At 30.5% G+C, this 15568-nt stretch overlaps 1 protein-coding gene across 1 annotated transcript in view; it reads right to left on the reverse strand.

The window, feature by feature from the left end:
• LOC107439832 (1-phosphatidylinositol 4,5-bisphosphate phosphodiesterase epsilon-1) overlaps nt 1–15568 on the reverse strand; it is a gene marked incomplete in the record, with an annotated part of 220854 nt that overhangs the window by 89321 nt on the left and 115965 nt on the right. The window contains 5 exon segments of the mRNA XM_071187233.1: nt 1406–1681; nt 3292–3342; nt 4709–4986; nt 9464–9488; nt 9572–9678. Coding sequence (XP_071043334.1) covers nt 1406–1681; nt 3292–3342; nt 4709–4986; nt 9464–9488; nt 9572–9678 — 737 coding nt within the window.

Below are 15568 nucleotides of genomic sequence, written 5' to 3' on the forward strand. Positions count from 1 at the left end.
ATCATATTCAACAAAGTTGGAATAATTTGTTATCTGCTCTAAGTTCGTAACATTTATTTATACCAATTAGCTTCAGCGTTATCCATCTCTAGCTAGTGCCGATAATGAAACAAAACATCAATGTATCAGAAACGCACAAAATAAATTGTATTATGAAAAGGTAAAAAATAAGTGAAACATATAGATATTACATTTAAAATATGTGTTTCAAACGAAGTGCATGAGCGCATGCTGTAGAGTTACATTTTAGAGGCTCCGTGTACTTTTTAAATTCATAAGTTAAAAAAATTCCGTTTCTTTTATCTGAAATTAGTGGTAGCGTTTTTAGTATGTTGCTTGAAAATAATAACAAAAGAAAGATCATTTATTTTATAATTAAATTTTCTAACAAATTCTCCATTTACGGCCAGAGTGTAATGTACATTGCTGTAACTAGCAGGGATTGTTTCTATTTCATTAGAGATCATAAAAAAATAGTTTGACACATAACTGTACCGTTCATATTTTCATAGTATAACATGAAAAATTTAAATTTTTTTAAAAGAACATATATAATTTATTTCCAAGTTTAAATAAGGTCCTTAAGCTAAATTTTTCCTTAAATTCAAAGATAATTTGCTAATTTCAACTCGATTTACGTTTCTCTTCAAATTGTAGGGAAAAAATTTACGCATTTTTCCTTACAGAGTAAAAAAAGAAAATTTCGGCAAAAAAGGAAGAAAAAAACACGAAATCGTCCCCCAATTAACATTTTGGATCATTGAAAGGACTATAAAATAAGTTGTGACACCCAATTTTGAAATTTTCTCTCTACAAGTTTTTTTCTTTTATTGATCTACAGAGTGCGTCAAAAAAAGTTTCATAGGATAGTCATCAAAATTATATCGCATAGAACTACGTAAATTTCCAGTTCGATGTGAAATTTTTGTTTGAGAATACATTATTACAATAAAAAGAATTTTAAAAAAATGCCATAAAGTATGCAATTATTTTATTTTTCATAAATTTGCTCATTGAAATGATCAATTTTGATAACATATACACAGAACTTATAAAACTAATAAAAAGAAATTAAAAAATTATGAGTAAGAAATGGTGAATTATGAGTAATAATGAGTAAAAATACTAAAAATTCTGAGATTTCAGGTGACAGTAGAAATGTAAACAAAGGGGTGGGGTGCGGCATGAAAGTAAGAAAACGAAACTAGCCTACAGCTTGCTCGTAATTGCTCAAATATGAAAAATTCTTTTTGTATGTGATAGAGCATCATTTAATTAATATAAAATGTTCAAAATTAGAAAATCGATTTTTCGAGGGATATTTACGATTTTGGGTGTCCACTGTAGCCTTAATATTGTTTTAACTCAATGATAAGTTAGAGGAAGGGAAAATAGAAATAATTACCTGCAAATCAAAGGCAGAAAAAAGTTGTCGTGCCTTATCTCCATAGTGTTCTCCTAGTGAAGTAAGTATATTAAGAAAGTCTCTTAATTCTCCAGATGCGTGGGTAAGTAATTCTCCTTTACAATATTTAGATAATTCTAGAAATAAATCAAAAATGGATTCTTCTTCTTCAGAGATAGTACTTCGAAAAAGGCTGTTCACAGTATTATAACTTGATAGTAAATGTGTGTTATCCACTCTAGGTACTGAGCAGGAGCGAGGTCGTTCTACGGGTGGCTAAGGAAGACAATTATTATTTTCAGCATAAGAAATACATTTTCAAAACTTTAAGTCTTTTAATTGTGTGCGTAAACAATTTTAATACGACCAGTTTCGAAAATTGTAGTAGCGAAGAGTTACCCAATTGAAAAGAGGACACGCGAAACGGCGCAAGAACAACAGTGTGGATATCATCATTTACAGATAGAGTATCTACCAGATCACATAATAGCATTTAAAGTTAGAGTAAAGTCGTTCTAAAAATACATTCTCTAGAATATAACAACGTGTTTCATTTTCAGGGCATAATGTGACGCCACAATTGGGTTACTCGAATTGCGTCAAAAGACTTAACTCGTCGATTACATTCTATCAATAAACAGCAATAGATTTATTGGAGATCATGTTCTGGTCTTGGCAGATCAATTATTGATACTGCCCTTTGCAAAAACATTTTTTTTTCTTCACAGCAGCCCTTGACTGTCACTATAAACAACCCCAATTTGATGATTAATACAAACATTACATTCACATAAACACCACTAAATATCGTGCTATTACTCACTATTTTGTTCTGAAATAATTCATGTTTAGCACGACTTTGCTGTTAAATATCTACATGCATATCTACATGCATATCTTTTATTTTTATAGAAGAATTTGCTCTTCGCTACATGTTTACAACAATATTAAATAAAAAAAATTTAAATTACGATAAAAAATTGAATTTAAAATTAAGAATAATTTTCTTAAATTTAAGCTGTACCTTCTGGTGATAGTTTGGTCAATGTTTTGCCTTGGTTTGTGCATGGAAACCGAAATTAAGGTTAATTGGGAACACAAGTTTATGGTCCATCATCCTTTCGTTATTCTGAGCTCTATAATAGTCCATGAAAGCAACAATGATATGAAACAAATTTTGACCACTGTTTTCTAAAGGATTGCTAATATAGTACAATCTAATTGTAAGAAGAGAAGCCTGCCAAATTTACTAACTCACCAGGTTTGTGTTTAGCAATGATCTCCATGAAAATGACAGCACTCTCAGAGAATTATTTTAAAACTACCGAATCATTTTAACTAAAAAAATAACTGAATTTTAGGAAATTCTTTTAATTAAGATTTCCACCTCTCACACTGTTAAACGAAACTATGCTTCAAATTTATTTATTATAATGAATAAATTTTGGCTACTTTTCTTTTATTGGTATCGCCAAGAAATAAGGCGGGCCCACGGAAGAGAATTCTAGTTACCCTGCTTTCCTTCTTACCCCATTCTTCACCAAAACGGGCTTCAAGCATTAAATCAGCAATCCAGAACCTAATATCACTCTAGGAAGAGTGATAGAGCTAGAATTCTGGTAATCCTATTCTCCCTCTTACCCCATTTGTCACCAAAATGGACTTGAAGCAATCCAGATACCAAGCAGAGATCAGTGCTTACTATAAAGCTAACCTTTAAGCATTATTAAAGCCTGTTTATAACATTTTCTAATATTTTTTAGTTTTATTATTACTAATTTTAACAACTTCTTTAAATTAGAAATTATGCATATTAAATATATTTAATTTATATATAACACTTATACAAAATAAATTTTAAATATAAATCAATATTCACTACTTACATTTATTCCGAATTCACTGGAAGCTGACTCTTTAAATTTATACTTAAGAACCTGTACTAAAATCATTTCCTTAGTATATCCATTTATCATAAAAAGTATAAAAGTGTAGCAATACGATTCAGCAGGAAAAATTACATAGAAGGATTACAACAAAAAAGTAAGCCAAGATGGTTTTTATTTTTATTTTCACCAGTACCTTCTTAAATTATTTTTCATAATTTATAATTTTAGGATTTTCATGTCCTATCTAATTAATTCTTTATAATTGCTACTATTCTCGTCAATAGAATCTTTATCGCCTCCTATTTCGACAAAATTGTAAACAATTGCAAACTGTTTTATAATAGTGGAAGATTACTCATCATAATACAAACAATACTGGAAGGTTGGGTTTGCCGCGAGAATGCGTCAAAAACTAGTTCTATCACTATTTCTAACTACTATTTCAAATTAAAATATTTTTCTGAACGAGCTTTAAGTTTTTTTGGATCCATATATGTTTGCAAAACATTTTTTTTAATTACAAAATTTACGAAGAATTTACAAAAGACTTTCTTACCTGATGCCAAAGAAGAAAACCATCAAAGATGTGGGAGTCAACTCAAATACATATTTACAAAAATTGAGAGAAGGAAAGGAAAAACAAACATTTAACTCAACACAACTCGAAATTTCATTATCTTTGAATGACAGTATTTAGCATTCATGTTACTGGCAAAGTTTGAAATCCGGCACTCTATAGAATGCCTAGGCATTGTATAGAATGCCTAAAACTGGCCGGCAATGTATGAAACAATTTATATTTCGCACATTTCCTAGGCACTCTCCAAATGAGAAACCGGCAAGTATAAAATACATCTCCGATTTGTTTCGAATATCACGATTTCCCTTAATAAGAAAGACATAAATTACGTTTTGTACAACTTTCATTTTTCTTTACGCATTTTGAATAATTTTTTTTAATGGCAATCTCATTATTTTTTCAGAATAACATTTTTATTTTTGAGAAATGCACATCATTTACATAATAACCTCATCAGGACGTTTTTTTTTTCATACTTTGCCTAAATAGCTTTTGTCATTCTATAGAATGCTTAGGTATTGTATACAATCCCTAGGGAAAGTATGTAACATTTCATACCTTGCCTAAAAACATCCGGCATTACATACAATACCTAGGCATTCCATAAACTGCCACCATTTCATATTTATCCGGTATCATTTATATTACACTTTTTTAAAAGCATGTTAACCATAAGTAAGACCGCTGTGATCAAAGTGGCTCGTGAAATCATTCTGGTTAGACAGATCTCACATATTTTATGTGACAAAAATCCAACTTTCCTAAAAACTGATGAAACCTAATTTCAAATATTTGATTCGAATAATGATTGAAATCTCTATAATATTTACTAACCTTTGTATCATATGTTGGCAAGTTGAGAAGTTCTCTTTGAAAAGCAAGAATATCAGCAGCTTCACCAGAGTTTTCTTTTCTGCGTAAACTGGAGAAAAGTAACTTCCCTCGACGCCTTCGAAATGATATTTCTTTTTGAGATAATGTTCCTTTTAAAGTTGATACAGTGGTACGACTACGGCAGGTCAAAAAGTGATGTTTTAAAAGCCTAAATAGTATAATAGGACTGGCAAAAAGGGGTAAGGCTGATAAATAAAAATAAACCCCTTCTTCTGAATCTGGAAAAAAAAAAGAGAGTTTTTATACTCTACTTAAACGCTCGTTTAAAATTGTTTCTAACTGAATCACTTTTTAATAATATAACCAATCCTTAGATCGAAGAGAAGAAATAAAGAATGTTATTGCAAAATAGCATGAAGTTTCGTTATTACCACTCTAAATATACACTGCTGAACACTAAAATTACTGCATTAAAAAAGGAATACAAATATCAGAATGGTAGTTATTGAACATATAGTTAAACATACATTTTTTTCTCTCAAACATAACGTATATATATATATATAATAATAGCATTTTTCCGTCTGTACAAGAAGTTAAACAAAGGTTGTATGGAATGCTTTATAATTTTATCTTTTATAACCGTCGTTGAACAGCCGACCCAATGTTTGGGTTTACGACTACAAATGTTCAACTACGTTGCCTTGTAATTTTGAACCCAATCCAGAAGATAAGGGAACTCGTGGATCAAGTATTGGAAGAAATTTGCCTTTGTGGAGGACTTTTTGTGAGAACTAACCCGCATTTACGTTACAGGGAGAGGAAAAAAACGAAAACCTTCCACTGTTAGCTTTAAGGCAAGGAGACTAACCCATGTTCCGTCTACCAATGAGGATATTTCCCTTCAGCACTGTGGTTGGCTGTTGTAATTGGCAAGTAGTTACGAGTCAATCACTCGGCAACCATTAACTACTTTCAATGTTTTAAAGATCAATGTGTTGGCCAAGGCAACTGCGAGGATTGTTTTGTATCTAAGAAGGTCAGGACAGTACGGACAACATACAGTTGGACTGCTTATATAGGTATGAAATAGGATAGGAAAAGCCCTGGATCATAACAAATCTGAAATGTTATGGTTGGTGATCAAAATGCCAGAAATACGAACAAGAGGTCATCGTATGCTTAAGTACCCAATATCAACACTGAGGGAGATGGATTAGTATGATGTTTCAAATTCAAGTTGACAACGAGAGTTTTCCAGGATGCTCTTAAATGCGGATGAAACTTGAAGATGTGTCCGATAATTGGCAAACATTTTTGTATCCTGCTTATTTCGTAACTATTTTGTCAGACTAAAAAAAAATTTACTTTTACTATTTAAATATATTGATTTTCTATCATTAATGTGTATATATTTCTCTTTTACCCTTTCTAAGACTAGAATTCTAAAAATTTACATAGTGAGTGGCGATTACGGCACGCCTTGTGAATGTTTTATTTTCTTTTTAAAGAATATTGATAAATAATCGCTCTTATTTATACTTTTTTCTACGAGTTTTGAAAAAATATTCTTAACATGGAGTAATGAATAGTTAAGATTTTTTCAATGTTTTTTGGTAAGTGCCATTCAGAAATGTGCCATTATTTCTGAAAGTGGACTAATTTCACTTGAAAAGTGCTATATAACCGATTTGCTTTAAGTGTTAGTGTTTGAATGAAATTGAAGAAACTGGAAATGGTAACTCAATTTGGATGATGTTTTTAACATTATAATTTGATAAAATATGAAAATGCAAAAATGATCATTAATATCGTTAAAAAAATAATAAATAAATAAACTACTTTTTTAGCTCCAAATAAATTTGCGCAACTTTCAAAAATAATGGTTCAAAAAGTGAATGATATGAGACTCAACGGGTCAAAAAAAAATGTGCCTTAAATAACTTTTAATATAATGATCGGATTTTCATAAATTAAGTGCAAATGGATGACAATTAATATGCTAATTCATAAAAGCTATATTTTAGGTAAGTTATGAAACTAGACACAAAAACACTCTTATTTTTATAATGCACACCTACTTTTATCCACGGTTTTAAATTTTTGACCATGAAAATAGGGAAGGGATTAGCCATAAATATTATTATATGATTCCAAGAGTTATTCAGATGAGCGGTCAAAACTTTTAGCTCTTTAATGTTAATTTTACATTTTGTCTATTTCTCAAAATTTTAAAGATTTTTTTAACGAATCAAAAAACTGTTTTGATATAATTGTCTTTTATTCAAAGACATCGATGCAGCAAATAATGATTATTTATTACTTATTATTAATCGAAGAATTTCAGTAGTTCTAATGGTTCGAAACCTTGTTGTTGTTGTCATAGGTCATTACGGAAAGGGGAGCAGTTGTTTTTGTTTTCTAGTGGCTCCATCTGTAGCCAAGAATTTGACTTCTACCACACCCATACATCACACCCAATAGAGCGGACTCATACATTCAACCATTCATTCATCCAAAGATTGTAATTTCGACCTAAACCAGAGAACGACGTGTCTCCTATTCTGTAATCCCAGAAGCATCATTTATAATGGAAACATGGAGGACTTTGTTACCCGACAGATTCAAGGTGCACCAATCACCGTTTACTGCACCGGGGATTCTTCAACTGGCTGGATTCGAACTCCTATTCTCACGAACGTGAGTCCAGCGCCTTGCCAACCAGGCGCTTGCGTTCCAAAGAGGTGAACCGGGTTCGCATCCCAACAATGGCAGGTCAATTCAAATTCCGCACTCGGCTCGCACCAACCACAGTGCTGAAGTAATATATTTTCAGTGGTAGACGGATCATGAGTTAGTCTTCTTGCTTTCAGACTAACCGTGGCAAGTTTCCGTGGCTTTCCTCACTGTGTAACGCGAGTTAGTTCCATCAAAAAGTCCTCCACGAAGGTAAATTTCTCCCAGTACTTGATCTAGGAGTTCACTTGATAGAGTTGAAAATTACAAGGCTATGGTGTTGGAGTTGTCAGAAATCCGAAAAATTGAATCGACAACAGTTATAAAATTAAATAAAAATTTAATTCTACAGATTACATTTTAAATTTAGAAATCTGACACAAATCTTAATTTCTTTGAATATATATATTTCCCTCCGATGAATTTAGGGAATTGGACGCTTTGGACCCTAAAAACATGGAAATTGGTAACTGCATTTTGTGAAATTAGTACACAATAGTTTATACTTATGAGCATTCGACAGATTGAGCAACTTAATGTGCATTCTATGGCAATCGAATTGTAATTTGGAGAACGATTTTGCTGCAATTTAGAAAATAAGTACATTATAGGCTGCTCATAAGAGTGATCGAAATATATAGCTGCAGTATAGCTTTCAATTATGGTATACTTCATCATTGGAACTATTTAAGAGGATCAAAACAGTTTTTCATACAAGTATACATTTTTTTTAAATCTAAACGCGAATTTATACAAAGAATTTTTTTAGTTAGTTATTTATTATTATTAAATATAATTGCTGTCGAAAGAATTTGAGAGTAAGGGACACACATTTTTATTTTAAACTGAAGAAATTAAAATTAAAAGAAAATAAAAATGTAAACTAAATTAGCCGAAAATTTTTAAATAGCAAAATTCAAAGATAGCCGGTATTTTTAAAATTTTAACTAACTTTAAAATAAAAAATAAAATTTTAACAAAAAACCAATAAAGCACTTAATCGATATTATTAAAAAAAATTAATCGAAAGCAACCTTACTCAAAGAGTAATAATAATTTCCCAACGGAAAGTGATCATTAGCATAATCAATCAAATCTTCCATTGGATTCCCATTTTAAGCAAAAAAACACAAAAATTGAGTTAGATTATTAAGATTGAAAAATTAATAACTAAACCAGAAGATGGACAAATCCTTTTTTTGGGGGGGGGGGTGGCTATACAATGATGACGAAGCCAGGACCCCGAAATCCCCAGATCAAAGATAATTTAAAGTTTCGCTACTGTTTGTCTACGGTAAGAACTCCCCCCCGTCCATAAAGTCTGAGGCAAGAATACAAGAATGGAAACAANTTTTTTTTTTTTTTTTTTGGTTTTGGGGTGGCTATACAATGTTGACGAAGCCAGGACCCCGCAATCCCCAGATCAAAGATATTTTAAAGTTTCGCTATTGTTTGTCTACGGCAAGAACTCCCCCCGTCCACAAAGTCTGAGGCAAGAATACAAGAATGGAAACAAGAATAGTGAGGGAAGGTATCCTCTCTTCACTCTAGACAGATGAAAAAGATTCAGTTTCTTTCGCTGACGTGAATTGAAAACTGTCCTAGACAGTGACCCCTCACCCCTACTTTAAATAGTTATACCTCATTATAGTCACCGTTACAGGTTCAGACGAGATATAACCATTTAAAGTAGGGGTCATTGATTAGGAAAGGTTTCGGCTCGGATCAGCGAAGGACTTCAGTCTGCTATGTTAGCCCTAGAGTTCCTCTTTCATATAATGTTTTTTATTTTTATTTTTACAATGAACTATTTTGAGCTAATTTTTCCAATACGAGACTGAAATTCCTCATTTTATACTCTGTCACTATATACTTTCATTCTGATTTTATAAATGATATATAACAATCATTTGAGGTCCTTGATTCCGACCTTAACGAAATTCAACAATCATTTTAAGTATAGTTTCAAATATTATTTATTGAATAAATTTAAAAAAAAAATAACAAAATGAAACTTACTATGGGAGTGATCTTTTTGTGAAATCTGAAAAAGAAATTTCAAATAGATTTTTGCTATTCAAATAATAATTGTATGCAATGAAAAAAAAATAATAATTGTATGCATACTTTGAGTATCCAGAGCATGATGTTTTCTAATGAAGTAGACTCAGTTGTATCTTTTGCTATAGTTGTTTGCTCAATATATTCAATATCTGGATCTTTCACTTCATTCTCTATGTTGATAAAAATTATTTTTGAAAATAGTTGGATAAATAAATATATAATAATGCTAAATAAATGCATTGTTATAACATTAGATATGATTCATAAAATATATATTTTAATATGTATTAGTAGCCGGAGTTATTAAATTAATGTTTAGTTACATGAAATAAAAATAAATTAACCTTATTACTGTAATAAAAAGGTTTTTATATTAATTCAATTAATCTTTAGTAATATGTTTTAAAAATAAATTAAAATATATTTAAATATTAAATTATTATTTTTATATTATTAGATACGATTCGTATCTAATGTTAAAAAAATGACAGTTTATTATTTAAATATATTTTAATTTATTTTTAAATCATATTACCAAAGATTAATTTTATTAATGGTAATACCTCTTTATTATTTATATTCACTAATTTAAATTACTATAATTTATAAATCAACATTTGTTCTGCTTCATAAATACTTATAGACCTAATTATTATTTTAATTTATTTTCCTTTTTTCCGAAATTTAAAATTTATAATTCTTGCATTCAAATATAGATGACACCACTGATTCTCTACCGAACATAACCATAGCCCCCGAGAATCAAGGCTTCTCAGTAGGTTTGTGACGTCATCATCGGAACTGTTATCGAACCATATGATAACGCGGTATTCAGATTTGCATTAAGAGAAAACTTTAAAAAATAGTTCAAATTTTTGAGCGACGTAAAATATTTTTGCTTTAACTAATTTAATAGCACTTAAATACTTTTAAGGGGTGAATTTTTAGCTCTTTATTAGAATAAATCAATGCTATTTATCACGTTATAACTCAATAACATGAACATGTAGGAGGACTCTGAGATGCTTTTTATGATGCAATATATGTGTATTTCATAATAGAAAATGATTTAATAAGAATTTTTTTTCTTTTAATTCTAAATCTTGATTCATCATAACTATTTTTAACATCAAAAGAATAAAGCTTGTTTAAGTATATAATAGATTATTTTCTAATATGTAATCAAATATTAGATTTAATCATACATTTGAAAATAAGAAATGATACATGTTAATGCGGAAACGAATAAGAGACAAATAAAAATATGTTATATCATGGCAGAAAAGAATCAAATAAAGAAATTATAATTTTATTGGCACATTCATAACATTTTTATTTTAGAATAGGTTGTAAAGAATTCATTCACAATCGCATGATATACATTTAAATTCAAAGTGGAAATAATCTAAACACAAACACTGCAATTATTTACAAATAAACGACGCATATAATATTAAAATAGGACAAAAAAATTTAGCTCAGTAATAATTATAAAGTAATAATAATAAATAAATTATAAGTAATTTAGAAAAATATTTCGATCTTTAAGATTGTAAAACTTTAAAATTGTATTCATAATTTTCATAAATAAATGTACCTTTTATTTTTTGCTGATTATTATGAAAAAGTAAAGTATTTCCAAATCTTAAATTTTCTAACATATTAATTTAATGATGTCAATCTTTCTTATAAAATTTGTTAAAAAAAATATCCCAAAATAGAGATTTCTCTGGAAAATAATAAGTATAATATTCTGGAGCAGAAATTGCTCCAGAATAAGAAATTGCTCTGGTTTAATAATTAAAAAAATTACGCACTGTAAAAGACAAGAAAATATTGATATTTTTTTATGAACTAAATTTGAAATTGCCGACAAGTTTTTGTTAAATCGTAATTTAAAAAAAAATTAAGATAGAAACAATATAAAAGCATTTAAAGTCATTTTTCCTTTTACTCAATAAATTACATCTCATTAATTAATATAATTTACATAAGATACATTTGAAGGAATATGCAAGTATATGTATAAACTTATATTATTTTTTTAAGCTTGTTTGCATAAACTCTTTCAAACTTAAATGGGAATAAAATGAGAATAGCATATTTAGTCTGCTCAAAATTTATTCACCTTCTCATTTGCACCTTAAATGCTCTGATAGTCCTTGGAGAGCAATGTAAAGTCAATACTTAAGTGTCAAATGAAGTAAAATTGCAATTTTTAAACAATTTGTTTCATTGACTAATGTATAGTTTCATTTGATGCAGAGTCAATGTCTTACTTGTTTCAATAGAAATATCAGATAAGTAAATTGATAAAAGTACAAATTTGCACTTCTTATTCCTAAAACTCTTATAACTCCAATAATCCGATCGTCTCGAAATCAGTCTCATTCAATACAACGGCATTACTTGCTTGTCTGGAAAAAATTCAATTCTCCCCCATTTTCCTCAAAAGCCGTGCTCACGGGATAGAGCGTTTCGAATCCCAACGATGGCTGGTAGATCCGCTTCCGGCTTGCACTGATCACAGTGCTGACTTGAAATATCCTCAGTGGTAGAAGGATCATGGGTAAGAGTCTCCTAGCCGTCAGGCTAAACGTAGAAGGTTCTCGTGGTCTTCCTCTTCATGTAACGCAAATGCGGGTTAGTTCCATCAAAAAGTCCTCCACGAAGGCAAATTTCTCCCAATACATGATCCAGGAGTTCCCTTGTCTTCGGGATGGGGTTCAAAAATACAAGTCTACGTAGTTGAACATTAGTATTCGGAAACCCAAATATTGGGTCCGCTGCTCAACGACGGTTAAAAAAGTTTTTTTTAAAAAAAAAGAAAGAAAAAAGAATGAAACAGATAAGCGTATAGAGGAGAGGTGAGGAGTTTTCAGCTATCTTCTATAATAATATAACTAAGCTTTTCATAAAAAAAATCTTGAGTTTATACTTTCCAAAGAAAAAAAAAAGTCGAATTTTAGTGGACAACTAGTTTTCAACTAATAGCGCAGCAGATAGAAATGCTATAAAATACTGTCTTAAAAAAGGCTTGAAAATCAGAAATTTGAGAATTTCGAAATCTTTTAATGAATGACATTATAAAACTTTCAAAATGTCCACTATCAGTTGTAAAACCAACAACAATTGGACAACTGAGCAAAAGAATACACAAATACTCTCGATCAGAATTCAGCTATCATAAACGCTTCATGAAATCAATCCAGTCAAAACAAAATGAAAAAAAATAGGTCACAGCGCCTTCTTTCAGAAAATTTTCGAACTAAAAGCTGGAATTCTAAACGGGAAAATGTATGGCTCATCACATGCATTTATTGCAAAATTTGTTTTCTTAGGAAATCTTACCTTGATTCTTATCGTTATCTAGTTATAATTTTTGAAAATCTTAATTTAATTTAGGACACCCTGTATTGAATAAATATGTTTCAGATATTTATAAAAATGAGTAAAATTTATATTAAAGTGCATCTTTCATTCACGTCTCTTAGACGATATAAAAGAATTTTATCTGAAATGATTTCAACAAAGAATATATTTTGTGTAGCATAAAATAACGTGGATAAATCTGTCTATTTATGTACTTTCAGTTGTGTTTTATTCACATTTTTTTAACGTTCTTTTATTTTGAAAAAAAATATTTACAAATTTCGGGAAAAGATTTTATCTACTTTATGAAAAATTGTATGATGGAAACGTGTATTAGTTAAACATACTAAAGGATTTGTTGGGAGGCGAATTTCAGTAAAATTGTAACTATTTTTTTTTTTATAAAGCGTTCATTTTTCGAAAGGCTGCGATTCGCGAAAATTTTTTAAAATGTAATTTTTTTTTTTACTTAAATTTTTCATTAACATTTTTACGGCATTTTTTTTCAAGCTTTAAAATAACTCCCGTATAATTGATGAAATATTTCAGAGAATCGATCAATAACAAAATCGCAAGAAAATAGTTCAGAGATAATCCAAATTCTGTCAAGTTAGGTGATCAAGTGCAATAAGAATGCAAAAAGGACCTTAACTAGAGAATTTACCGAAACGAGGTGGTGACACTGGCTTTTGCTTTTGTCAATGAAATTTCGAAATACTCACAGTGGAATGATCGCTGTTCCCATTAGAGCAGTGTTCCCCAACCTTTTTATCACCGCGGACCTGTCAACGTTTGATAATTTTACCACAGCCCGCTGGGGAGGGGGGGGGGTCATTTATTTTAATGTAATTGTATTTAAACATGCCTTCAAAATAAAATACAGTTACATAAAAAAATAAATATAAAGTGATTTAACATTTTAACTTACTAGAACGTTAAATCAACGAGAACCCTGAGCTTGTTTCTTTGCAATGAGACGGTTCCATTTGGGGGTAATCGGAGACAATTACACCCAAAGTGTGCTGCTTATGTCCAGTTTATTCCGTAGATTTGTTTGGTTGCTGTTACTACAGAAAACACACACAGATAGGTTGTCGGAAATGGCAATAGGGATTTAAGTGCTGTGGTGGCAATCTTTTTAATTTTTAAAACATTAAAAAATTTATGTTCCTAACTTCGGGGCCATTTTTTAAAAAATAAATGGAATTTTAATGGAACACAGATATTTTTAATTAGGGGTATAAACCTAGGAATTTAAATTCAGTTTCAAAATGAAATGGGCGGCCCGGAAGCATTTGATCCACGGACCGGTAACGGTCCGCGGACCGGGGGTTGGGGAACACTGCATTAGAGCATCGAAATTAAGCATCACTAGCAAAGGACAGTGAGCGAGTGGGTGATTACTTTAATTAACTTTAATTAGTCTGCGTAGGGACCGAGGGTGNAATTTCGAAATACTCACAGTGGAATGATCGCTGTTCCCATTAGAGCATCGAAATTAAGCATCACTAGCAAAGGACAGTGAGCGAGTGGGTGATCACTTTAATTAGTCTGCGTAGGGACCGAGGGTGAGCGGTATTCGTCCTCGTAAAACTGTTCTACTGTAAAGTGATCGACTTTGCGCGCAGGTCGTCTTTCTACCAAAGCAGAGGCGCCATCCCCTCTGAAAAGAATCGAAATTGCAATGGGAAGTCTTCGGAACATATCAGGGATGTTTCCCAGATCGTCGCCAATAGCCCATTGTGCAGCTCTAGAGCGACGTAAATAAAAGTACCTACTTAGCCCATAAATGAAATAATATTTTCTTTGATCATTTACACCTGGGAAAATAAAAAAGGAATATATTTTCAAGAATTTTTCTGATAAAAAACTGATAGATAACTCTTTTTTTTTTTTAACTAGTTTTTTTAGAATATACTCTAACCGTATTCATGAGTATTTAAGCAACAACACAGTTTATTCCTGAAAAAGTTGCGTTGCTTTCAAATTTTACAGCACAAATTTTACGATTCTGGATCAGGCAAAATTGTTAAAAGGCGGAGAAATTGAAATTTTTACTATAAAATTCCTGACAATTCGCAATCAGCTGTTTTAATGCTTTAAATTAAATTCGAATAAAATATTAAAGAAAACACTGTATATCAATTTTAAATCTTAACAAAGCAACGCTATTTTTTCTTCTACGTGCCAACCAACAGTCGCTATGTAGCAAAAAAAAGCAATTTTTTTGGTTCTTCGATTAAGAATGTGTTTTAAAAGGATTTTAACCATCAGAATATATAAACTAATAAAACATGTAAATAATCTGATACTTATGTATTTATGTTTATAAATGAGAGCAAAAATAAGTTAATTTCTGCCGTAATTGAGGAATTTAGTATCGCAGAAAAATATTTGCAGAAATTGGAGACTATGTGCTTTCTTTGTATCTGAAAAAAAAGTACTACTGTTTTAAGCACAATATTAAATTGTTTGTAAATAGGTTTAATTATTTAAAGGGTAAATAAAGGGCTGCTATTGAATAAAAAAACATTGAAAATTTACTTCAAGGAGTACGTGCTAATTTAATTCTAGTTTTCACGTAGTCTTTAGAAATTTGTCCATTTTAAGAGTCAGGCTAACCTTTTGCTCACGGCGTTTAGCCTGATGAAGTTATTCTAGTCCATTTATAGTACCAACCGTTAGCAA

This window comes from Parasteatoda tepidariorum, chromosome X1 (genome assembly GCF_043381705.1).
Source record: "Parasteatoda tepidariorum isolate YZ-2023 chromosome X1, CAS_Ptep_4.0, whole genome shotgun sequence".
Lineage (NCBI taxonomy): Eukaryota > Metazoa > Arthropoda > Arachnida > Araneae > Theridiidae > Parasteatoda > Parasteatoda tepidariorum.